General features: G+C 50.6%; 2 protein-coding genes across 2 annotated transcripts in view; one reads left to right on the top strand and one right to left on the bottom strand.

Annotated features, from left to right (window-relative positions):
• Window positions 1-19,378, top strand: part of Tarbp1 (TAR (HIV-1) RNA binding protein 1) — a 48,594-nt gene extending 29,216 nt beyond the window's left edge. The window contains exons 16-31 of the mRNA XM_048800382.1: window positions 719-912; window positions 1,637-1,898; window positions 1,985-2,173; window positions 3,370-3,557; window positions 3,721-3,792; window positions 5,230-5,350; window positions 6,044-6,154; window positions 8,218-8,367; window positions 10,150-10,236; window positions 12,284-12,480; window positions 13,886-13,967; window positions 15,824-15,995; window positions 17,642-17,833; window positions 18,012-18,136; window positions 18,547-18,683; window positions 18,991-19,378. Coding sequence (XP_048656339.1) covers window positions 719-912; window positions 1,637-1,898; window positions 1,985-2,173; window positions 3,370-3,557; window positions 3,721-3,792; window positions 5,230-5,350; window positions 6,044-6,154; window positions 8,218-8,367; window positions 10,150-10,236; window positions 12,284-12,480; window positions 13,886-13,967; window positions 15,824-15,995; window positions 17,642-17,833; window positions 18,012-18,136; window positions 18,547-18,683; window positions 18,991-19,159 — 2,448 coding nt within the window. The 3' untranslated portion in view covers window positions 19,160-19,378. The remainder of the gene's footprint in view (window positions 1-718; window positions 913-1,636; window positions 1,899-1,984; window positions 2,174-3,369; window positions 3,558-3,720; window positions 3,793-5,229; window positions 5,351-6,043; window positions 6,155-8,217; window positions 8,368-10,149; window positions 10,237-12,283; window positions 12,481-13,885; window positions 13,968-15,823; window positions 15,996-17,641; window positions 17,834-18,011; window positions 18,137-18,546; window positions 18,684-18,990) is intronic.
• A 2,211-nt stretch (window positions 19,379-21,589) lies between these two features.
• LOC107157916 (cytochrome c oxidase assembly factor 6 homolog) lies at window positions 21,590-24,318 on the bottom strand. Its single transcript, XM_015504334.2, has 2 exons — window positions 24,016-24,318; window positions 21,590-21,940 (listed from the first exon to the last, which is right to left on the bottom strand). Exons 1-2 carry the CDS (start codon window positions 24,157-24,159, stop codon window positions 21,845-21,847), a joined length of 240 nt encoding a protein of 79 aa, XP_015359820.1. The 5' UTR covers window positions 24,160-24,318; the 3' UTR covers window positions 21,590-21,844.
• Window positions 24,319-24,480: the final 162 nt, after the last annotated feature.

Here is a 24,480-nt window from a genome sequence, read left to right as displayed (position 1 = left end):
CCAGCTCCCAACCCTGGAGCCTCCAGGATCCTCTGACCTCAGCCTCCCACCTTCTGTAGGCACCCACCCCTTGGTTAGAGGTTTCAGGCTCCTGAACTCACTGCTAGGTCACCATCTTGACTTTCTCTGTGTAAAGCAGCCAGGCCATCTTAGTCCCTACCTCATGTTCATGCCTGTGGAGCCCCAGGTGTTCTGCATGAAATAATCCAGTTGTGTGACACTTTACAAAGCCCTGTAGAGTAGATCCCATCATTGTCCCCAATTCACAGGTGGGGAAACCCGGGCGTGACCTGTCCTCACTGGTGCTGCTGATAGTGCAGGCCTTGGCACTGTGGTCCCGGGCCCGGCTCTTGTCTGCTGTGCCCGTGGCTGACCAAGGGAAGGACTTGCGATTTGGACTCTTTAAAAAAAAAAAAAAAAAAAAAAAATCATGCATCAGTGTATAGCAAAAGAAGACTTCGCCCTGGGAGTGGGTGCAGACGCAAGTGGGCAGGAAGGGGTTGTGGGGCACCAGCCCTGGTGTGTGCTGCTGCCACTCGAGGTCACCGTCTTCCTCCTCTGGAGCGCTGCCTTTTCACTGCCTGTCAGGAGCAGTGGTGCCGCTGGGTGGTGGGTGTTGGTTTCCTTTTGTTTCCCCATGTCCAGCTGCTGGGGGGCAGGGGTTTGGGAGCCTGGCAGCAGAGGTCCTCACTGGGGGCTTGCTTCTCTGTCCTTGCAGGAGCCCACACTTGCTCGTCAGATCCAGAGAGTGACTAGCATGGCCACCTTGGCCAGGGTGTGTGAGGCAATTGATCTGCAGCCTGCCCTGCAGCGGGAGTCCCTGAACACGGGGCCCCTGGAAAGGTTCCTTTCCACTCTTCCACTTAACCAAACTCTGCAGAAGCCCTGTGCAGAGGACCCGGAGAGCAGCAGGTGGGTCCAGGCACCTCCAACCCACCTCTGCTGTCATCGAGGTGACGGGAGAGTGCCCACAGTGCCAGGGTGCTGTGGGATGGGTGGGGAGCTTCTTCTGGGGTGAACATATCTGTCACGTGTTGATTTCTGCATTTAGTTCCCAGGGACTTGTGTAAAGTTGTGAAAGTGTCTACTTTCAGGTAGTTGGAAAATAGGTTTATGAGGTTGCCTGTGTGTAAGAAGACACCATGTTTGATGATGACTGTGTTTGTCTTAGTTTTCTGTTGCTATAACAAAATACCTGAGACTGGGAAGTTTATGGAGTTTATTTTGGCTTGTGGCTCTGGAAATTGGAAAGCCTAAGAACATGGTGTGGGTGCATGCTGGGCCCCATGCTGCCGTACCAATGGCAGAGAGATCAGAAGAGCACAGAGATGTAGACCAGAGAGCACGAGGGCAGCCTCGCTGCGGGGACCTATGTGCGGTCACCAGTCCAGTTCCTCGAGAGGAAGAACTTGCTCCCAGGCTGGGAGCAGCACTGGTCCACTCATGAGCTCTGAGAGGACCCCCATGCCTCTCCCCCCACCTCCCTGCTGACCAAGGAGCCACCCGTGGGTTTTGCTGGGGACAGACCACACACAGACCACAGCGTCTGTGTCCCCTTCATAAGGACAGCAAACTGCATGTGAAAGAAACGGAGACTGGATTGCCGAAGTGTGGCATGGTGACGCGGGTCTTTCAGTTTTTTTGAGGAGTCATCGTCTTGCCAAGGATGGGGGAAGATTGTAGCCCAGTATGTCCACGATCAGTGGGTCTGCCTCTCTTTCTTGTTGAGACGGTGCCACCCCCTTGAGCCAGCCGCAGAAGAGGACAAGCTGGAGCCCTCACTGCCCTCTGTGCGTACACCAGCACAGACCCTGTGTGCTGCACTGGATGCCCTCTCCATTCTGCCCTCTGACCGGGTCTCACCAGTGTTCTGCTGCATGAAGGCTCTGGTCCCCCAGGTGAGCAAGTGGCATGACCCAGAGTGGCAGGGTGTGAGCGTGGGTCCCAGGCTAAGTGCTCCGTCGCCCCCATCTCCCTCCCCCAGCTGCTGACCTCATCTGAGTCGCTCTGTGTGGAGTCTTTCGACGTGGCCTGGAGAGTCCTGACCTCCTTGAGCAACACCCAGCTGACGTTCTGGCCCAACTTGAGAGCTTTCGTTCAGTTTGTTTTTGATGATACCATTCTCGCCACCGCTGCGAAAACCAAGGGCCAGGCATATTTCAGGATAAAAGAGGTGACTTTCTCTTTTTAATGCATGTGACATGGGACACGGGGGAGGAGTGGTATGTGTGTGATTGCTGGTTGACTGAGGCGTGACCATGAGTCCAGCATGTGTTCCTGAGCCCGGAATTGTCGTGGGATGAAGAAACCTGACTCACTGCCTCACCGCCTCACCAGCGTGTTTGGTTCACACAGTGTTGGAATCCTGAATAAGCTGGTCACTTGGGAATTGGGGAATCTGCCTGAAAACCTAGGTGTCCCTTCTCAAGGGACACTGTGACCTGGTGGCACATTCCAACAGGACAGCTAGCGCCTGGCATTGAGCTGGGCTGCCCTGCACTCCCACCTCTCCCTGGGGAATGGAAGGCAGGCACTACCTATCTGTGTTGTCCTGCTGGGATTTCCTTGGAGAAATACTCCGCTGGATCTGATCTAGCAGAAGGTCTCTCTGGGCTCAGGGAGGAGTGCTTGTCTAGCATGTGTGAGGGCCTGGGTTCAATTCCCAAAAACAAAGATTTAAAAAGACTCTGGCTCTGAGAGGTCTCACCAGCCCTCTGCCCACAGACTGCACATCCACAGGTTCAGCCAACAGTAGGTTTAAAAGATCTGAGAAAATCTGCATGTGTACTGAACACACGGATGTTTTTCTTGCCGTTGTTCCCTGAACAGGAGAGTGTAACCTGTTTGTGTGGCATTTACATTGTATTGGGCATCATCGGTAACCTGTGCTGATGCCTGGTGCGCAGAGGGTGAGCACAGGGACAGCAGAGGCTGCACCAGCATTGCACAGTGGGGCCTGTAGCGCATCCTGCCAGGGTTCTGGCGTCCCCTGCTCAAGGCCCTGTCCTGCATGGGGGTCCTGGCTGCCTCAGGCAGAGCCAGGACAGTGGCCAAATTTGAAGGGAATCCAACAGCACAGTGAGGTGTCTCCCCCATCCTGCTCCCTGGGGCACTTGTTTCCCTGAGTTCTGAACGAGTATCCTCATCAGCAAATTTTATGTATCTTTATTATTGAGAAATGAAAAATTAGCATTCTGGGATTATTGACCATTTTGCAAAGTTATTCTAAAAGTAATGAATTTTAAATTTTTTATACTAGTCATGATTCTGTTGACACTGTCATTAGAATCCATTCAAGTAACAGTTTTTAGCAACTTATTTTATTTAAACTCAGTCCAAGGATAAAGTCACCATTTTATTTTGTTTCAGATTATGTACAAGATCATTGAAATGTCTGCTGTAAAAACTGGGGTCTTCAATACACTGATGAGTCACTGCTGCCGGTCATGGCTGGCGTCTGCCAGAGACCCCCAGGGGTCTCTTTCCAGCGCCAGGCACTACAGCGAACTCATCCTAGAGGCGTGTACGTTTGGAACTGTGTTCAGACGTGATCAGAGGTAAAGTGCTGTCGATGCAGCTCGTCCTGATGTCCCGTTACCTGTGTGGGTACAAGTCTTTGCTCTGAGGCGTTAGAAGACTGTAGAGCATTAGTCGCTTTTTTGGACTTTGGGTTTCTTTTTTTAATCTAAACTTGATTTTTCTCCCTTTTCTTATGGAAAGACTTATTCAGGATGTACAGGCCTTCATAGAGAGTCTGGGACATGACTGTGCAACCAATGTTGTCATGGAGAGGTAAGTGTGGCAGGTCCCTGTGTGTTAGCATGCATGGGGGACACCAGGTTTAGTACCAGACGGCAGTTGTGCTGTGTTTGTCAGAGTTGATAAATGATATCTACTCTGGGACAAGCTGTGGAGCAAGGCCTCAATGGCACATCAGAAACTGCACCTGGGTAGAGCACTTGCCTGGCACTGGTGAGGTCCTGGGTTCTATCCCCAGTACCATGAAGAAAAAATAGAGAAGGAAAAATCATCTTTCTTGCTAATGTATTTACTTCACAGCTTTCGACATTTTCTAAAATTTAATCAGCTTTTAAAAATGGAGCGCAAAGTCTAGTGTCAGTGAGCAAGTGGTGTTGGAGAATATAAAGGCCCAGCCCCTCCTCTGGGTGCCTGGGTAGCCGTCAGTCTAAATCCTTTATTCCTCACATCTTTCTTTTTTTTGTGAATGTATCAATTATTCAAGTTCACCATTTTGACAGGTCAAAATGTTATATGCAAAAACAGAAGCACCCACAGAGCAGCCTGGGTGCTGGGACCACGCCTGCATAACAATTAGAGGTGTGACTGACATGTCGGAGACGAGTGTGCCCAGCTACGCTGGATGCGTGTGGGCCTGGGCTGCAGGGTTTTGATCTTTGTGATGAGATTCTTGTCTGACCTTTTACCTGACTTTTTTGGAGACCATGAAACGTTTTTTCCAAGTTTCTGTGTTCCCAGGGCTTTCCAGTACTTATGTGTTTACAAAGGAGATGACTAAGTGTATCTTTTGCTCGGATCCTGAGCTTCGGACACCCCGCGGTGGCTGTGTAGTTGTCTGGAGCAGGCGTTGCCCTGAGTGGCTGCGGTGCTGTGTCATCAGCTACTCGTGCTCAAGTGTCTGGTTCTTTTCACTTTTGTTCAGCACAATGATAGGTGGGGCTTCGGGCCCGTTCTTGCCAGGCCCATGGATTTCTGCTCCACAGCTGCTTTGCTGTTAAAATGGCGTCCACTCATGTTATAACTTAAAATGCAATGTGGAAATGCCGCTAACAACTTCACCTAATTTATCTTTCTGCGTTTGGAGACTGAAAGCATGGGACGTGCAGGATATGTGTCTGCCTTATTGGAGATGCACATGTCTTTGTGCCCATGGTGACCCAGAACTGTGTTGCTTCAAAGAGTGGAGCTTCTTGGGTCTCCAGCAGGTCCCTCTGTCTACAGAGGAGATGTGACTGGCCAGCTGGACGGGTGGTACTGGGTCACACCTGGTGGGCACACTCCCGCTGGTGTGTTCCTTGTTACCTTCTGCTGTTCCTGAATTAGAAGTGTTGTCATTAAGCATGTGCCACTTGATCTTAGATGACTTTGGGGAGGATTTGATATTTATCATGGCATTTTGAAACTAACAGTTAATGTATTTTTCTGTTTGTTTAAAACATAGTAACATAGTTCACCATTCCATGTTTTTAGTACTAAAAGGGAAGACTGTTATGTGAGGGTCTGTGCCATCAAATTCCTGTGTCTGTTAGACGGCTCGAACACGGCCCACAAGTCATTCATGGAGGATCTTGCAATCAAGCTGTTGGACAAAGTAAATATGCTTTATTTCTCTTTGTTTTTAACAAGTGAAAAGTCCAGCATTACTCTGTTTCTAGATATTTTGTACCAGGAGAAAGCATGAGGTTGGCATTCTGTGTTCTTAGCTGAGTGTTGGCTGTCACTATCCCACTTCGGGTGGGTTCCTTGAGCCTGCTGATGGCCACTGTGTTTACAGTGCTGTATGCACATGGTGTTCTGTGGAGCAAGTGGCCTGGACAGATGCATGCTGGGAGGCAGCAGGTATGCTCTCAGGTGGAACAAGATATACTGAGACGCGTGGTCAGCTGTGCAGACGGGCTCCAGCAAGGCTCCTGCAAGGGACATCTGGGCTGAGCTCTGGATGAAACCTGCCAGGTGGGAGGGCATGAGGACAGGATGAAAAAGCAAGCGCCGTGTGCAGGAAGGTCTTTTGGAGTCCACTGTTGGCGGCCACCACGACAAAGGGCATGCAGCAAAGTGACAGGAATGGGGACGTAGGGAGAATGGCGGAGGGGAAGTGGAGTGAGCTGAGGCCACGTAGGTGCTTTAGGAGTCTGCTCTCATTCCGTGTCTTTCTTACTTTCCTAACTGCTTTTGGAGGGACAAAGACCTCTGTGCCCAGAACCTCTTCAGTTCGAAGTTTCCTGGTCTGTTCTCGGTAGTCTCGAGCCCTTCCTTGGTCTAACGCTGCCTTCCCTGCCCCCAGGACAAGCAGGTGAACCAGTCTAGAGCCCGCTACTACCAGAATTCTCTCCAGCACCGGGTGAAGAATCGGATATGGCAGGTGCTGCTCACGCTCTTCCCCAGGTTTGACCAGGTACTGCTGGCTTCACACTGTCACTCACATGAGCATCTCTCAGAGTGACCCGGGAAACCTGAGTGGGCCCATCTGCTTAGAGGTCCACTTCCTGCGTGGACTAGAAGTTCCCAAGAGGCTCCAGCAGAGGCGTCCGTGAGCGGGTTCTTAGGGACCAGCCGGCAGTGGTTTGCATGACCTCACTTCAGGTTTTTCCTTCACCTTTCAAAGTAGCATTTTAATTGCTAACGTCTCCTCTGCCATTTGGTTGGAAATGGACGCCTTCCTTTCACAGCTCAGCATTGCTGGGGCATTTGAAGCCGGGCTCATGGCAACGGTGGTGGGGTTATTGTTTCCTGTGGGGTCTTCTCCCCTCAATCTCAGGGATAGTGGGGACACATTAAACCAGCTAAGTGGAGGCCAGGTTCTCCACCACAGTCTGTGTCCCCAGGTCGCTGCCCACTTCTCTGAGAAGCAGCCAGCTCTCGAGTGGACTGTAATCCCATTTCTCTGTCTTTGCTTAATGTTCTTGTTAAGGGGATACTTGTCAGTATGAGAAAGTGGAGGTTACCTGTGGCCATTAAAACAAAACAATACATTCTGAATGCAAAACGATTCTCTTAGACTTTAAGGTTGGTTTCCTGATCTTCCCTGTCCTCTTTTCATTGTTTGGGGGAAAAAAAAAAATATGTATGTATGTGTATCTATCTCAGTCTCTTTTTTATTAGAATTTTTTTTTTTTTGAGCACTGGGAATTGAACCCATGGGCACTTTGCCACTCAGCCATGTCCCAGCCCTTTTTTACTTATTTTTTGACATTGTTTTAGATATACATGACATAGAGCGTACTTTGACATATTACACATACTTGGAGCGTAACTTAAGCCCTTTCTCTCTTTTATTTTGAGACAGGGCCTCACTGAGGTCCTGCGTCTGGCCTTGAATCTGCAGTCCTTTTGCCTCAGCCTCCCAGTCCCTGGGATTATAGGCATGATCACCGAGCCCTTTTTTTATTATAATTTCATGAAGCCCTGCCTTCTGTCTGTTATTGTTTTAGTGACAGTATGTTGAGTTTATTGGATGAACTTTTGAGGACCCAGCTAGCAGTGGCCTCTGGGGGTGGCACAGATAGAAGTGGGTGGGAGCTGCTGACCTCATCGTAGGCCTTTTAGTAGCACTTGTCTTTCAAAGTTCTACTCTGTGCCCCACTTCCTGTAGCACAGAGTGCATCTAAAGGAGCGTCACAGCTTTACAGCCAACTGGGTGTTTCTTCTTGGAATGGCGAGGGCCCCCCAAAAGATGGCAATGGGGGACATGAGTAGGCAGGACCCGAGGAAGAGAGGGCTGGTATGTCCTGAGCAGCCATTGCCGGGAGTTCAAGGTCCAATCTGTGGTTTCATTACCCGTCACAACAGGCTTTCAAGGCAGGCCATAAGGATGCCTGAGGATGCTCAGAAGTCAGGCGGCCTGCCCCAGGGACGTGGCCAGTGAACAGGAAGGGCCAGACCCAGGCGAGTCCCATTCCAGGGTCCATGCCTGATTCTGTGGCAGACTCAGGGCTTAACATGACTCTCCTGCTCCTCTACCAAGTAGAAGTCCTATTAAAATAAGGTCTTCTTCCGTCAAGAGATGTAAAATGTGTTATTTTTAACATGCTTATATAAACAGAGGATTGTTTCCCGCTGGCCCCTCAATGTACTGTGACTCAGACCCAAGAGCAGTCTTGGAGAGAGAGGCTGGGGAGTGTGGGAGGGTCTGGAGCTCAGGGTCTTGGCCCAGAACAGCAGCGATATGAGGCTGCCTCTGAACTGCCCCGGCCCACCAGGCCTGCCCCGTAATCGCATCTTTCCCCTGCCCTGGAACCTACAGGTGGAGGAGCCTGCCCCATAGAACTGATGTAGCCTGCAGGGTACTCAGACAAACATGGCATCATGGTGCTGCAGCGACACTCTGTAGGGTCTTTGTGTGGAGAGGTATAGAGTCCATGAGTCACTTATGAATAACTAAGCCTTCTGTAAAGTGGGGACTTTGCTAAAAAATTGATAACATAGCCATTGATTTTGTGAACTTTATTTTTTCCTCAGAACTTCTTGAATGAGATTATTGACAAGATTTTCCAAGCTGGTTTTGCCAACAATCAAGCATCCATAAAATATTTTATAGAATGGATTATTATATTGATTCTCTATAAGTTCCCTCAGTTTCTTCCAAAGTTCTGGGATTGTTTTTCCTATGTAAGTAAATGTTTAATGTGTTAAACTTGGAAATGGTCTCAGTTGCTGTCTTTGGTGGTCTGACCCGGGGCGGCCCTGCCGTGTTGGTGTGGTAAATTGCTGGCCGGCTCTGAGTTAGTTGAGGAGACAGCAGTCCCTGGAGTCCACCCTGAGTGTGCCACGGTTTCTGTTTGAGTGCTGGTCTAATTCCAAAATGGCAAGGGTGGAAATGCTTGTTGCTAAAGAGTGAGGACATGGGTGCCGTGCAGTTGCAAGGTACCGGGCCATCTTTGTGTGCTGTTGGAGTAAAGCATGATGAGGAATGAAGTGTGTACCTCCGTAGGGACATTTTGCCTGTGACCACAGTAGGAAAGCAGGAGCCCGCTTGCGCCTCTCCTGCCCCTTCCTTCGCTACCCAGCGCTGCTTCTTTCTTGAAGCCACTCTTGGGAACCATGTTGGGGTGAGTGGTGGAGGCCCAGCGCTGGCCTCCTGGCCTCCTAATCTCCTAGCCTCCTGCCTCTCTGTGTCCTCCCATGTATATACCTGGGTTTTCTGCTGCGGCAACTCTCCGTAGCCTCCCAGTATAGACAGCAGCGTTTTGGTGTTTCTGGGTCATGTTGACTGGGTTGGTGCTAGGGCCTTGTGTGCCTGCAGGGACTTCCAGATGGCCTTTCTGCTCACATTTGTCACCCCAGCTGCAGAGAATGGCAGGGCCAGCCCTGGTGGCTGCAGAGCCTCCCTCCATGTCCCTCCTGGGGTAGCCTGACCTTGAGGATGCTGGCTGACAGGCAGTGTTCCATCAGTGTCTGGCCCCTGTGCTTGTAACACGGAGTCATGTGAGTGTCCTCCATGGAGAGGGGCCTGCAGAGGCGGCAGAATGGAGGCTGGGTCCCCTGGGGCCACCACGGAGCTGGACACCACTTGGGTCTCTAACGGTCTTGCTCAGGGCCAGTCCTGCATGTAGGCCGCTGCGCCTCCCTCCACTCCTCTTCTAGACTGTGCCCACCACTTCGATCTTGGGGAGTGTGGCTCCTAAAGGAAGGGTCTCCCCAGTACTCGGTCTCCTTGGTTTAGGTCTACGTGGCGCGTAAGCAGCACGTCCCGGCACTAGAACTTGGATTGTTCCACCAGAACAGGAACCTTGTCTGTGACGGTTTCCTAAGTTTTTAAACTACCCGTCATTTCCTTAGATAGAGGAGTGGGTTCTCTGACACTCCACAGGGAAGGGCCCACCCTGGTCCTCCTGCCCAAGGTCACTTTTCTCTCCAGTCTGTCTGGCGTCCCTCAGTCCAGCAGCACTGAGATGGCATCTTAGCTCACATCACAGTTGTTAGGAGGTCCCCACTGGCCACTGCACCCTTTGTGGCCTTTCACCACAGCGCCAGTCTCCCACGGTGCAGTTCCAGCTCAGCTGGGGCCCTGCCTTGCCCATGCCTCGTCCTCGGCAGCCTCTGCCTTGCCTCGGCCTCCATGTCTCTGTCCCTCTAACTCCTTTCCCCTGGTCTTCTCCTTCCTGCTCCCAAGCCCTCTCCTCTCCAGGCCGCCCTTCCTACCCTGCAGGCTAGGTCTCCTCCACAGGGCGGGTCCTGGGCTTGGCCCCACCTCGGGGGTGTGCAGTATAGGCTTTGTGCCTCCCTTCCAAGGGCCGTGTGCACCAACCCTGACTCCAGGGAGCCCTGTCCTGTCTGGCTTTCCATCCTGTCCCTGCGTAGGCCATGCTGTCCTCCCCTGCAGAGTCCCCCATGGGCTGGTGGGTCCTGGCTCACAGGACGCTTGTGGCCATTTATCTAATTCTCTTTCAGGGTGAAGAAAAACTTAAAACAAGCATTTGTACATTTTTATCTGTTCTGTCACATTTGGACATTATCATTCAAAATATTCCAGAAAAGGTAAGTTCATATTATTTGTAAGAAGATTTTAAACTTTTTGAGTTTCAAAACAGGTGTTGTGTGTATTTGTACCAGTGTTGAAGTGTAAAATGTTTCTTCAAGTTTTGCAATTCTCCCTGTCCCTCCACTGGCTCAGTGGGCATGTAACACAGCAGCACAGTAAGACCTTAGCATTGACCTGCACACTGAGTAGACACCACATCTGTAGTCACATTAGTGGTGATTCTGTTGATGTGGATGTTTTTGCTTTTATGCAAGTGTGAGGGTTTTTTGTATGTTTGGGTACCAGGGATTGCACTCAGGGACACTCAACTACTGAGCCCCATCCCCAGCCCTACTTTGTGTTTTATTTAGAGACAGGGTCTCACTGAGCTGCTTAGTGCCTTGCTGTTGCTGAGGCTGGCTTTGAACTGGCCATCCTCCCTAGCTGCTGGGATGACAGGAGTGTGCTCACACCTGGCAGCATGAGGGTTCTTTAACAGGCCTCCCTTGCTGCTTTCCTTGACTGAGCGGGGGTGTTTGACAAGGCCTTCTGCAGGGGAACTCCTTGTGGGGGGGGGGAGGCGGTGGCCGGGGAGGACCCTTCCCAGGAGAAGATTGTGAATAAGGCACCAAAGAGGACAGTGAGCCAATGGCCAGGGCCCAGGGGACCTGCCAGGCCCAGGGAGCAACAGGTGTGGGCCCTGAGGTCAGGGAGGCCCTGCGTGGGCGTGTTGCTCTGGGACGTCTGCCTTACCTGTGCCACTTCTGTGAGGGTGGGGTGACCCCCATTGAGCTGTGCACCCAGCAGTGCTGTCCGTGCACCTCGCAGGGGGCTCATGGTGCTACCCAGGTTAGGTGTCGCTGTGTATGCCGGGTGCCCCTGAGCAGGACGGGCATGGTAGCTGGCACTCTGCGCTCCCTTTTTGCCTTCTCGATTGCCAAGTGGCATCCAGCGTGGGTTCATTTGCCGGCTTTCTCCCTCTGAAGTGGGTGGCCCAGTCCTGCAGCCTGCTCTGGCTTCGCGGCTCCCACATGCCCCGGGCCTGTGCTGCTCTTCCTTTTAGCCTGGGGACCTGCTCTCTGCACGTCGTTCTGTTACTCTGTTTTCTGAGCACTGAGCTCTAGTGTGCCCTCAGTGACCTCCTACCTCCTCCTGAGTTTTGCCCCGCCCCTGCTGTGGTGACACAGCACTCATTACACCCGCTGCTCATGTGGGGACCCTGTGTAGGTGGTGTGGCCATGCATGTGTCTCTGAAGTGCAGTGCTGGCAACACTTGAGAAAGGCTCAGCCCTGCTCTGGAGCTGCGGGCCGGGGCGTGGTCCTGGACTGACCATGCACCTGGTGCCTCTGGCTGTGCCTCAGTAGTAGAAGCTCCCGAGGGTCTCAGCCGGGTGCACCTGGTGAGTGTGTCTAGGTGGCTTGTGGGGTACGTGGTGGGAGCATCCAGGCAGCTTCTGGTGCGTCAAAAGTTGGGGTCTGCTTCCACATTAAGGTAGCTTGCTCCCCATGGCTGTTAGCGTCTACTAGTAGAACCAGGTGATTCAGAATTCAGTGTGGTGTTGTGCTCAGTTCCCAGGCTGTGAGGTCAGAATTCACAGGGAGAGACCACAGGGCACTTGACACCATTTCGTTGTTCTCATGTCTTTTTAACTTTACAGACATGCCTGCCGTGTGGTTTAGGTCACCTTCAGAGAACACATAGTTCAGAAGCCAGGGCAGGGAGAGCAGCATTATGTGGGGTCTCACTTAGGAGCACATTAGTCACTAAGGCGGCTCCTGCAGGAGCTGCTGATGTCCTCAGCCCAGCTTAGCTACAGCACTGTGGTTCTGTCAGGTTGGCGTAGGAGCTCTGGGGTAGGGGACATGCCGCAGTGGTGATAACAGGCAGCCCTGAGCACCTGCTTTCCTGGGGAGGCTTGATGGGTGAGTGGATGTGTCCAGGAGGGCACTGAGCAGACACTCCAGGGGCGCAGGGACGGTTTACCCATGTGTCTACCTTCCCCTCTCAGTTGGGGTCAAGCTGCCCGCCTGTGCACCTCTCATGGAGTCTCCCTTTCTTTCCAGAGGCAGGTGCTGAAGCAGGCCCTCCTCGTCGCTCTGCAGTGGGGTCTCAGCCACAACTTCAGCATCCGGCTGTACGCTCTGGTGGCTCTGAAGAAGGTCTGGGCAGTGTGCAAAGCCCTCTACATGGAGGAGTGTGATGCGTGGACGGCTCTCATTGAGTGTAGTCTTAGCCAGGCGGAAAGCGTGCACGGCACAGGGTAAGGACAGCTGCTCACTGCTTCACCACAGCCAGGGGAGGCAGAGGAGGCCTGGCCTGGCCTGGCCCCCGCTCCTTGGATCACATTCAGCCATAGGTCCAGGAGCTGGGCCAGGTGGAGCTGCAGCGGGACCTTGGTTTGCACACCATTAGGGCCTCTGGCTCCCCGTGCGCAGACTCTGCCCTCTGCCCCGCCAGTTCCACCTGTTCTGGCTCCTCTAAGGTCTCCTCACGCCAAGCGCTCATCCAGGAGCCAGGACAACAGGCACGGCGCTGGGGTTGGGGCCTGTGGCTTAGCAAGCCCCAAGTGGTGAGACACGCACCTCACTCTGGTCCCACTCCCACCCTGGACACTGCCCAGCCCGAACCTCCTGAGCATGTGTCCTTGTCCCTGAGTCGTCTTCTCAGTAACACTGGGATATCAGTGTTTCTTCCAACAGCACCTAACCTTCCGTCGCATGGCAGTGCCATGATGTATCCCCGAGTCCCCTCTGAAGGAAACTGTACTGAGATTCTGTTTTAATCCTGGACCTGATTTGAATAGTTGGCTGACCAGCCAGCGCAGAGCAGAGGGAAGGAGGCAACGTCAAGGTCCTGGGCAGAGACTGGAGAGCCCTGGGAGGAGGCAGTGGGAGGAGGGGCCCTCCTCCTGGTCTGCCTCTGCTGCAGTGCTGGGGAGCGGAGGAGGCACCTGGCCAGGCAGGCAAGGCCTGCAAGCAAGAGGTCGCAGAATTGCCATGGGTTCTGGTGCTGATGACCTTGACTTTAAACTGAGTCTGTGGTGTTCTTTTTACCTCTACTTTTGCCTTTTAAAACCTGACCGATGGGCTGCGATGTAAGCCCTGCTCATGTTCCGTGTGTCTGGTGTGAGAAAGGCAGTGCAGGTGGACAGTGGATGGGTCTGAGTAGTAGAAGCGACTGTGGAATGGCTGCTTCTCCCAGAGAAAAGGGTCCCCCCAAGAGGGCTCCTGTCCTTGGGCAGTGGTAGAGGTCCTTTGCCCACCTTGCTTGAGACCACCCAAGGCTTCTTGCCCCCTTCATGTTCTGCTAGCTACTGGCTGCTCGTAAGGCTGAGGGACCTGCTTCTCTTCTGTTCAACCCCCAGTTCTAGGGTGACTGAAGGTCACTTAATTGCTATTTGTTTTTGAGTTCCATTTTAAAATGTGAGATTTTATGGCCTGGCCGGGCTCAGTGTTGAGGGCTTGCCTAGCATGTAGAGGCCCTGGGTCCATCCCCAAACAAGGCCAAAAAAAGGGGGGGTGGGATTGTGAAGTAGGTTGGTCCCAGAGATGCCAGCTGCAGTATAAGCCTGGACGACAGTCACAGTCCTAGCCCCCACGCACGGTGCGTCCCCTTCAGAGCCGTCTGTTCCCTCACTGCGCCTCATGCCTTGCTCCCTGCCCTAGGAATGCCAAGAAGAACTGGCAGCGCATCCAGGACCACTTCTTCTTCGCCACGTTTCACCCCCTAGAGGATTACTGTCTGGAGGTGAGCAGAGAAAGCCACCTGTAGGGGCCTACTATGACTTCAGCCTGATGCCACCTGTGGAGCCTTTGCAAGCCGGAGACCAGGCCAGTTGTCCTCCCAGTCACCTCAGCCTCCTGACTCCTGAGTAGGGTTCTGTTACCTTAGGCAGTAGGCTTGCTTGCAGAGCCCCTCAGCAGTGGGATGGGCCTGTCTGGCTTGTAAGCCCTGGAAGGGAAACTCTAACTCTAAACAGAAATCAGAGCAGATTCCTAAAAGGCAATGAGTAAGAGCAGGTGCAGGTGGGATTTTATTGAACAGAAGCCCCTGGTTATAAACGAAAAGATCTATTCTTTCATTCATGGCATATGTTAGGTTTGGGTAATTAAAATTGTAGAGCAAATGATGTACCCCCTCACTGGTTGTAGTAGAAAGTGCTTATATAATTTTAAGAACTGTTGAGAGCCACAGCCGAAGGGGCCCCAGCAAACTTCCAGCTGCCGGCTGATGATTGGCTCACAGAGGCCCCAGCAACACCTAGCTGATTGGCTCCTGCGGTGATGCTCATTGGGCTGTTTCCCTGCCCTTTCAGACCACGGAGCTGCTCATTGGGGGACTTTTTTGGCTCCGCCCACGTGACCCAGCCAATCGGCCTCAAGAGCAGGAGGATGGGGGGGGGGGTGGAGAGAAGCTTGTGTTGGAGAGAGGGGCTTGTGGGAAGCCGGTGGTGGCGGTTGAGGCTCTGAGGGTATTTCCTGAGAGGCTGTTTTGTTTGGCGTGTGTGGTTCTAAAAATAAAGTTAGTTTCTTTTGACAAGTGGCTCCTGATTGTGCCCAGCCAGACTGCAGCAAAGAACCACGAGCCTGTTTATTACAGTTAATATAATTAATTCACTGTGTAATTCATTAAGTTTGAGCAAAGCATAGTACCTTCTCCCTCCCGCAGCTCTAGTTCTAACATGCTGTCTGGGGTTCCAGTCCTTGGACCTAGGCTTCTCCCTGGGAGGTCTGGTCACATCAGTAGTTTCAGCCATTGTGCATGCCAGTGATCCTTGGATTACTCATGGACTGGCCTTTAAACACTGAGCTGTATCTTGAGAGCTACGTTATTCCTGTGCCTCCTCTGGGGCTTCACTCTCAGTACTGTTAGGACTGTTCCTGTGTCCCACATGCTCTGTTCTTGCATCCCTTGGTGCCCAGAGGGGCTGCCTGAGGCCTCCTGCAAGACCCTTTGGCCTCTCTGGCCTTGTCAGCCTCTCTGTCAGGTCCCTAGCAGGAGTGGTGCATCTGTGGTCTCCCTCCGTCCCTTGGCCCCTCCCTTCTGCTGCCAGACAGGTCATGACTATATGTGACCTGACAAACAGTCTGGTCTGTGTGGAGTGGGCCTCGGTACCCACCGGGTACACACTCAGTTGTGGTCTGGATGCCAGTTAAGTCTGTACAGCTGTGGTGGCACCAGAAAAACATGCTGATGCTAAAAACTTTCCTGGGGACAGGAGCGCTGTCCCAAGGCAGTGTTTTGCTTGAGCTGCACAGCACCTGTACCTTGGCCCCTCGACACCTCCCTATGGTGGGCACCCCTGTGCTGGGTTTTCTTTCAAAAGGTCAGTCGCTCAGGTACACAGCAGCCCCTATGCAGGTCCCGGAGCCCTTTCACGTGCTGCTGGAATCTGTGTCCTCACTTTATGGGGATCTGAGACAGAAGGCTCCGACTTGCCTAATGCCACACAGTTGAGGACGTGGGGAGTCAGAATCCAGGTTCTGAGTGTCACTTGGTAATGAGAGCTCCGACCAGAGGGCTTGGGAGAGTACATTAGTAACAATAGAGTGCTGCTGATGACATGTCATGTTTCTTCGTTATTTTTACAATTCTGTTTCCAGACCATCTTTTATACCCTCCCACGGCTCTCGGGTGTCATTGAAGAGGAGTGGATCACCCTTGGCAGATTTTCCAGCTTCACAGATATCCCTTCAGGTTCAGGGCCCCTGTGGTGCTTTTCTCGGACTCTGCTCTGTGAGCTAAATCCCGGGGACTGGTCCCAGCAGGACGCAGGTAGAGAGCTGCTTCTCCTTATTTCCCTGTTTGCACATGAGCTCACTGGTTTCGTTACCTAGAGCAGGGGTGGGTGATGCCTCTTGTCTGCCTACCTTGGCGCAACAGTGGAAGTTTGGGAGTGTGTGTGGCCTTGACCTAGACCTCCAGGGGAGAGGTAGCTTGGTGCAGCACCAACAGAGCCAGGAGCTTCCCTGTTCTCTTGAACAGGTGGTTGATTAATATTCATTGCTCTGTATCTGTAAAAATCAGGTTTCTAGAAGGGCCGAACTATGGATCTCCTCTGCCCCTTCCAGGAGTAGAGCGTCTGTGTTGTGGTCTTCCTCGTCTCTGAGGTCTCTGGCCTGGTCATCATGTTCGGTCCTCTCCCCGTTCGCTTTGCCAATGGCCACTTCTGAAAGCTCCCCTCTGAGCTTGCAGTCCTCCGTCTCTCGGCCTGAGCTGACTGGACCTCTGCAGCCTGCTGTTCCTCAAGCTCTTTAAACTCAGCACATCCAGACTGGACTCCACTTTCTGTCCACCTCACCTCCTCTCTGTGCCCTCTATTAATGGTCACTCTGTCATTCTTTTCCTGGTCTCCTCTTGCCACATCCACCCACCACCCAGCTTTGGTGGTGGGTCTTCTCCCTCCCTCCAGCCCCCTGTGGTGAGGACTTTCTGACCTCACTGTCTCCACCGTGGCCAGTGCACGAGCCTTGTATCCATTCTCAGCCCAGTGCTTCCCAACATCACTCCCAAGAGGGATTTCTCTAACCAAACAACATCACTGCCATTATCCCCCATCTTCAAATGCCCCAGGGGCTCCTCTGTATAGAATAAATCCTTTACCTCAGACCCGCAGAGCCTGTGGTCTGGTGCAGGCTGAGCTAAACCATAGTACTTACTGATGCCCAGGTCACTTTCCTTCCGCATTCGCGCATGCACACAGCTCTGTCTCCCCTGTAAGCTGTGACTTCCCTCTCTGGGCCCTCGGGTCTGACTCCTGCCACACAGGCTACGCATCCCTCCTGTGTGAGCATGCCCTCGGGACTGTCGTGATTTCCTGCATGCCTGCCCCATCCCCAGCAAACGGACTGTTCATTGGCTGGTGGTCCATTTGGGGGACAAAGGAAGAGTTCCAGCAGTACACTCAGTCCTTCTCAAGCAGACCCTGCAGTTAGATAGGTTAATGACATCTGGTACCCAGCAGTTGAGTCAAGGGGTGATTCTTTTATGGTACAGCCTTCATTTTAGGAAGTTACCCCAGGTACTTCTAGTGAAATTTAAGGAAAAAAAATTCATTTATTATTCTTTTTAGGAACATATTTCCATAAAAATTCTAATTTGATATTATATTGTTTGTAAAATATGCCCTTATTTACCTCTAAGAAAAAAATGTTAAAGAACTATGATTCTAAGTTGCTTCCCGATTTTGTAATTGTGAAAATGTGAACCATAGTATATCTTCTGTTTTTATGAAATGTCATAGTATATTGATTAGTAGAGCTGAATTTGAAATCCCAAGAATTACTACTGAAAATGGTGACATGTTTGGATCTAAGCAGTTTCTCAGTCAGTCAGTGAACAGGTGGGTCTCAGTGGGTGCTCCTCGATACACACAGACGCTGGGCCTGACTCGTGGACCCTGGTGTCCTCTCTCCTCCCAGGCACTGGCTCGGGGGAAGCAGACGGCCCTTCTGAGCAGGCTGACGTGCAGAAGAAAATCATCCCATGGGGACACGACCTCCTCGACGCAGACCTGGAGCTTGCGCTCCAGGACCGTGCCGCCAAACTTGGAAAGTCCATCAGCAGACTGATTGTAGTGGCCTCGCTCATTGATAAACCAACTAATTTAGGAGGTAAACCATGGTTTTCCAGGTAGTTTGCTTGAAATCTCTGGACCTGGACTCTGGTCCCCTGCCGTTTTGGTTGTGTCCTCCACATTTAGCCCTCTGAGAATTTCCAGGGAAGCAGTGGGACCTGATGAGTGTGGCATGATGCTGGGGACAGTCTGGATGACGCAGGTTTTCTATACAGGGCTGTGCCGGACCTGTGAGGTGTTCGGGGCGTCAGTGCTGGTGGTCAGCAATCTTCATTGTGTCCATGACAAGCAGTTTCAGCACCTCAGTGTCTCAGCTGAACAGTGGCTTCCCCTGGTGGAGGTGGGTGGAAAGTAATCTGTTATTGAACTTTTATTGGGGAAGTGTGCAGTGTTTTGTCTTTATGTGTTAGGCAGGCCTTCTGCAGGAATCCAGCCTTTCATAGATTAAAAACAATACTTGAAAGTATACTCTGTTCTCCGTATTTCAGTTTATTATTTTTAGAAATCATCAATAATGTGATATTATTTTCAGTAAAATGTGTCCTGATATAGCTCACTTTTGATTTCGAAATGATTCTTATAAAATTTTGAGTTGGGAGGGGTTTTTTTTTAATAATATATAGTTGTGATTTTTTTTCCTTAAAAAATACTTTTTAACCAGTTTAAGAGGTTTTTTTTTGTTAACTTTAATTTTACTACACACAGGGCTGTAACTGATTTATTTTCTGCTCTTTATAAACTGATATCAAGGTGAAGCCGCATCAGCTTCCTGGTTATCTGCAACAGAAAAGGGCAGCAGGTTACACGGTCATTGGAGTGGAGCAGACTGCCCACAGCTCGGACTTGGTCCAGTTCTGCTTCCCTGAGAAGTCGCTGCTCCTGTTGGGGTGAGTGGCATCCCTGCACCCTTGGAATGTGTTTCTCATCTGGTGGTTTTCCTGGCCCTGCGGTTATGCCCGAACTTTGCCTCTAGCCTGGAATGTTGATGGAAACCCCCTAGTTTTCCTTTTATTTCACCTGTCCAGGAGGGTCAGGTGGACACAGAATTGACCTGTAGATCTTTGTTAGTCTTATTTATTTCCTAAAACCACACTTCCTTCATCTGTCTGTCTGATGTGGTAACAGTCAGAATACCCAGGAAAAAAATTGTTATTGTCGGAAAACTCACATCTCTTTTGCATTTTCCTCCCTCAGCAATGAACGTGAAGGCATTCCTGCCAACCTGCTGCGGCAGCTGGATGTGTGTGTGGAGATTCCCCAGCAGGGCGTCATCCGCTCACTGAATGTGCACGTGAGTGGGGCCCTGCTGATCTGGGAGTACACCAGGCAGCAGCTGCTCAGGCGTGCAGGAGCCCCATCGTGAAGCCTGTGCCTTACCTCAGTGGTCACAGTGCCTCCTGACTGCTTTTTAAACTATTTGGGAATAGATTCTGACATTTACTGGGATATGAATTTTTTTGTTCTTGCAATTTAATGCCAAAAACTTTTTCATGTGCCTTAAATATATCATTATATATTTTCTTCTTTGATAAATCTTTATATAGATACATGATTTTGCTTATTAATAAAGTATTTTACATAATTATGAAAATAAAACATTTTTTTTAAAAGTCCTTCCTAGAAGTTAGTATCATCAGGTATACAAAGTTCACTGAAAGTAAGGCAGAATTGAACAGCCCACACCTGCAAGCACTGGTACCCTGAGGTCGTGGGGATGCAGCAGGAAACCAAGGCCAAGGCACTGGAGGAAGGTGCTCTGCCCTCCCTCCCTTGTTTGGCAAGATGCTGATCCAACTTCCCTATAAAGTTCAGGCTTTATTTTTCAAACCATGAAGTAGGTCGTAATCGTTCATATTAAGTTCTTAGGAAATTTCTCAAATGCATCTTTGTTCAGAGAGATGAAGTAATGGTTAGAAATAGTCTGTACTGAGAAAAATTCAAACGTGAACCCAAAGAACTCAAGTGACTCCTCCAAATCGCTACTGAACCGGAGAATGAAGTTCATGAGTGTTAGTTGCTTTGATTTTTTTTTTTTTAATTTGGTATTATCACCATCCAGCAATGACCTTCAATTGTATCTGGGTCTTTTAGTAACAGATTTCATAGTTCATACCTCTTTATTTACTTTTTCTTCTGTAATTTTGAAACTTAACTTTCATTTTGCAGAAGGACTGCAAAAATAGCACAAAGTTTCCTTCCACCTGCTTCACTGTGATGCCTCTTAAAACAGTGCATTCATCTGAATTAGGAAGTTGGTGTTGATCGAGGTGTTCTTCACCAAGTTGCAGACTTGATTACAGTTTCCTGTTTTCCACTACTGCCTTTTTCCTGTCCCTGGAGCCAATCCAGTTTTGGATACACATTGCATTTAGTGTTATTTTGAAGAGTGCTGGTCCAGTGTTTTGTAAACGTCCCAGGATTTGGGTTTGTCTGGCATGTTCTCGGAGGTTACAGGTTCTAAGAGCAGGTGAAGGGGCCTCTTCTGCAGTGAGGTTAGACAGACATGGTGGCAGCGGGGCTCACGCCTCCATCATTTACATCTGGTGAAGACCTCTTCTGCCACATTGTTCTCTAAATTTGCTCTCTCCCTTTCCATGCCTTTGTCAAAAGCAAGTCACTCGCTGTGGAGGGAGAGCACTGGAGCCTGGGGCTCTTGTCAAGACGTCCTAGGGCATACTTAGCTTTGCAGATGCGCTGTCTTGTTTGGTCCACTGATGTTTGTGTTCAGGATGGACACTGCCTGAAGCAGTTACTGCTGTGGCCTGTGTATTGCTGGTACTCTATTCACCTGTTGGAATTCCTCATTAAAGAGGACTTTTTTCTATCAGTGTGGACATACTGTGTCCTCCAGCAGGCTCCTGAGACCTTGTTCTTACTGCCGCCTTACTCTTTGGCACTGCATGATACTCCAAGTTGGTTTCATCTCTCTCCTGGGTGGAGTGGGACATCTCTAAGAGCCCTGGCTCCATTCACTGGAGAACAGTGTTAGAAATCCAGACCTGGGCATGAGTAAAGCTGCTTTAAGCAAACATCCCTATGTAATTTGCAGTTCATTTGGTGAAAGACCTAGGAGTGGGGCTGCTGGATCGTGGGTCACTGTCACTCTTAACTGCTCTCCAGAGGGGCTTTCCTAGGTCCCACTCCCACTGCAGGGAATGAGTAACTGCTGCATCTTCCTGTCAGCATGAGAAATTGTCAACTTAAGAGTCATTCTAAGAGATGTGTGATGATGTACCATTGGGGTACTAATTTCCATTATTCTAATATTTAATAATAGAGTACTTTTCATGTTTCTTCCCATTGTATATCATCTTTCAGTATCTATTTGCATAATTTGCCCACCTTTTTTTTTTTTTTGGCACCAGGGATTGAACCTAGGGGTGCTTAAGTCCTTCATGAACTATGCTATCTGCAAATATTGTCTCTAAGTTGTATTATACCTTTTCATTTTTTTCCATTCTTTAGTGTTTTTCAATTATATCAGCTGTGAATAGAACCAGCTTTACTTCTTCCTTCGTGATCTATGTCTTTGATTTCCTTTTTTGCCTCACTTAACTAGCTAAAAATACAGTAATTCTCTCAAAATCTAGTATGATATTAGCTGCAGGTTTTCTAATAGATGGCTCTTACATTTTACCTGTGTGTTCTGAGTTCAACCTTTTCCAACCTCAAGCTGTAATGCCTGTATTAAAGTTTTGATTCCCAGGAACATACAGTGACAGCTTCTATCTATAATATCCATTGTAAATACTTCCCCACTACTCATCATCTATTCCAAAAGAAAAGATCAATGTGTTTTTATAATTGGTTTTAATAGTTTCTTAAAATAAATTTTTACTAAATTAGAACTAGGCATATTTAAACCACTGTACTTCAAGTCTTCATAGTGGAAACATGGATCTTCTGTTACTTGTCCAATTTTGTCATGAAGTACTATACACAGGACTGATGTATGCCATGTCAAACTATTACTGTCACAGAATCAACACAGCACTTTTTAATGTCCAGAAAGAATAATTTCAACCTTTATGAAAAGTTCAGGAAGTGCCTAGGAATTTGTAGTTGATTCAGAAGGCTGGAACTGTCCCGCTTCAAATTTTTCCTTGAATTTTAAGTAGTCTCTTCTTTTATCAAAATATTTTATCTGTTGAGATGAAAAAGGCTGGACTTAGGGCAAGTTATGCAGCTTAGATAAGCAAAAGCAGACTTAAGTGCAACAAATTATTCATTATGAATCCGTACAGAAACAGCAAAGGGATTTGTATTCTGGAACCAGTCAGTGATCTGGGGAGTGAGCCCCTGAGAAGTGGGATGACAGGTGAATTAGGCCCTTCAGGGGCTTGAGGCCCTGCTCTCTGGCTAGCCCAGGAACCTTCTACAGGACTATATACCTGAGAGTCTGCCAGCAGTCTGAGTCCACAAGAGCTCTGGCTTGAGCCAGGAGTCTTCAGATTTGAAATGCTGGGTGGTTCTAAGTTTAATGTTTAGAACCCACAAATGACTCATCCAGAAACAAACCCTTGAGACAGACATATGAAAATTACATTTATGAACTATGAGTAGTTAAATTGAGGGTAAAAGTTACGTGTATTGATGATTTGGTTTTGTTTTCCTCTTTTCATAGTGAATTTGAAGAATATCTTGACATGGCAAAATCCTAGAAGTAGAAAATGGAGGCCAAGGAAGCACATGTGGCTGCCATAAAACTGCCAGTGTCTGAGCTGCTGCCAGGCAAGGCAGGGGCAGAGGACCACCTGTGTGCACCGTGAGGCCGACCAGACAGCACTAGCACTAGTTCTTTTGTTAAAAGCCTTTCTTAGGATCTAGTTCAAAATATTTCAGTGGAGTTTGAGAGCAGATATTAGAGTGGGCTGAGTTGAGGAAATCTACTCTGCCTGGTGTCAAGCCACGGGTAGAACCGAAAAGCAGCTGCCAAGGAAGGGCTGCAGCCACCAGCATCCAGAAGGATTTGAGTCTTAAGCCACAATCCTAGCCCCTTGACATTCAGTCTTCATCAAGTCCACTTCTCAGTCCAGAGATGAAGAGGGTCTGTTCATACACAATCTCTGCTTTGCTCGACACCATCAAAAGTGCTTCATTTAAAACTTACCCAAGTTTGAACTTTCCCCTAAACTCTTCAGTAACTCTTTCCCCCTGTTTGGTGAGATGCATCTGTTCTTTGATGTGTGTCTCCCTGGCTATAACATGTCCATATGCTGTGGCACTAGAGACTTATCCCTGGTAGTCTAGAGTAGCTGTTACAGAAAGGATACCAAATGAAGGTGATCATGTCCTTCATATTTTTGTGGCAAATTAAGAGCATGGAGTCTTGGGTCCTATCTTCAAATATACAACTCTACTTAGAGGTCCTACTGTCCTGTCAGCCCCAAGAGGCCAGAACTTACCCCCTCTCCAATACATTTATCACTCCCCCTGTACAGAGCAGGTCCTCATAATTTTTCACCTGGATTGCTGTGACATCTAAGACATGAGGCAGATTCTGGGATTGGGAGACTTACCTGCAAGTCCCCTGTCTGCTCAACTGCTGGGCTAATCTGAGACTTATTTCCTATTGTGTTACTCTAGACACAACAGGGCTTCCCCCCAAACAGAAGGAAAATTACAGTGGAAGGCAGGAGGTGTCTCTGGAAGAAGGCACTCTGAAGCACCCTTGTTCTCCCGGCCCTCTCCCATGCCTCTTTGGAAAAACCTTTCAGCTTGTATTTTGTGGCAGCTGGGCAGGAGCTCAACAAGATGACACCAAGAAGAGAGCAAAGGGGAACATGCGGCAAGGGCGGACACGCAAGGGGCAGGCTAAGTCAGCCTGGGCTCAAGATCATGGAGCAGAGCAGGGGTGCTGACAGCGCGCAGGGGAGCGCTTGCTGCAAGACTGCAGAGCCACCGCGGCACTGCTGGGAGGGGCACTGACAGCAGGTCTAGCAATGCTCCTGAGGTAGAACCCCGAGACGTCCGCGATGCTCACATCGGAGAACCCACAGAGGCTTCGGGGCGCTCTACAAGCTCACTACCGTCCCCCGCGCGAGGGAGCTCCGGGGCGGTCTGCACGCTCTTGTCAGGCCCCAGAACACGTGTAGCTCCGGGGCGGTCTACACGCTCACGTCGGGCCCCACCCAGCAGTAGCTCCCAGGGTGTTTGCACGCACTCGTCGCGCCCCAGCCCAGGTGTCAGGATGCCGTGACCTTCGCGCCGCCGACTCACCCACTGCTGGGGGCAGCTGGCCTCGAAGGAGCTGCGGAGGCGCCGGCAGTGGGCTGCGTCCTCGGCGTGGGCGTCCAGGCACCGCCAGTACTCGTCGCGCGCGCCCCAGCAAGCCTGCCGCTCCTTCCTGGAGGGGGCCGCCATGCCGAGCTGCCGGGCCCTCGCACGCGCAGCCGGGAAGCGCGAGCGCTACGCCCGGGAATTGCCGCCGCCGGCTCGGCTCGACTACCCCACTACCCGCAGCTTAGGGCGGAACGGCCGGGGTTAGAAGGGCACTTCCGGTTCGCCGTCGCGGAGCGCGGGGGCGGGACTTCCGAACCCTTCCTTGAGGAGACTTCCGGCCTGCGAGGGCGCAGCGAGCGGGCTTACGCGGCTCTTCACCCGGTGGCTGGCGGTGTCCTCGTGCCGGAGCGCCCCCGCCCGGCCCGGGGTGGAAGCGGGACCCGGTAGTGAGGCCGGCGCGAC

The sequence above is a fragment of the Marmota marmota genome, unplaced genomic scaffold, assembly GCF_001458135.2.
Source record: "Marmota marmota marmota unplaced genomic scaffold, marMar, whole genome shotgun sequence".
NCBI classification, from domain to species: domain Eukaryota; kingdom Metazoa; phylum Chordata; class Mammalia; order Rodentia; family Sciuridae; genus Marmota; species Marmota marmota.
Note: the sequence above shows the minus strand (reverse complement) of the source record. Positions and strands in the feature narration are given on the sequence as shown.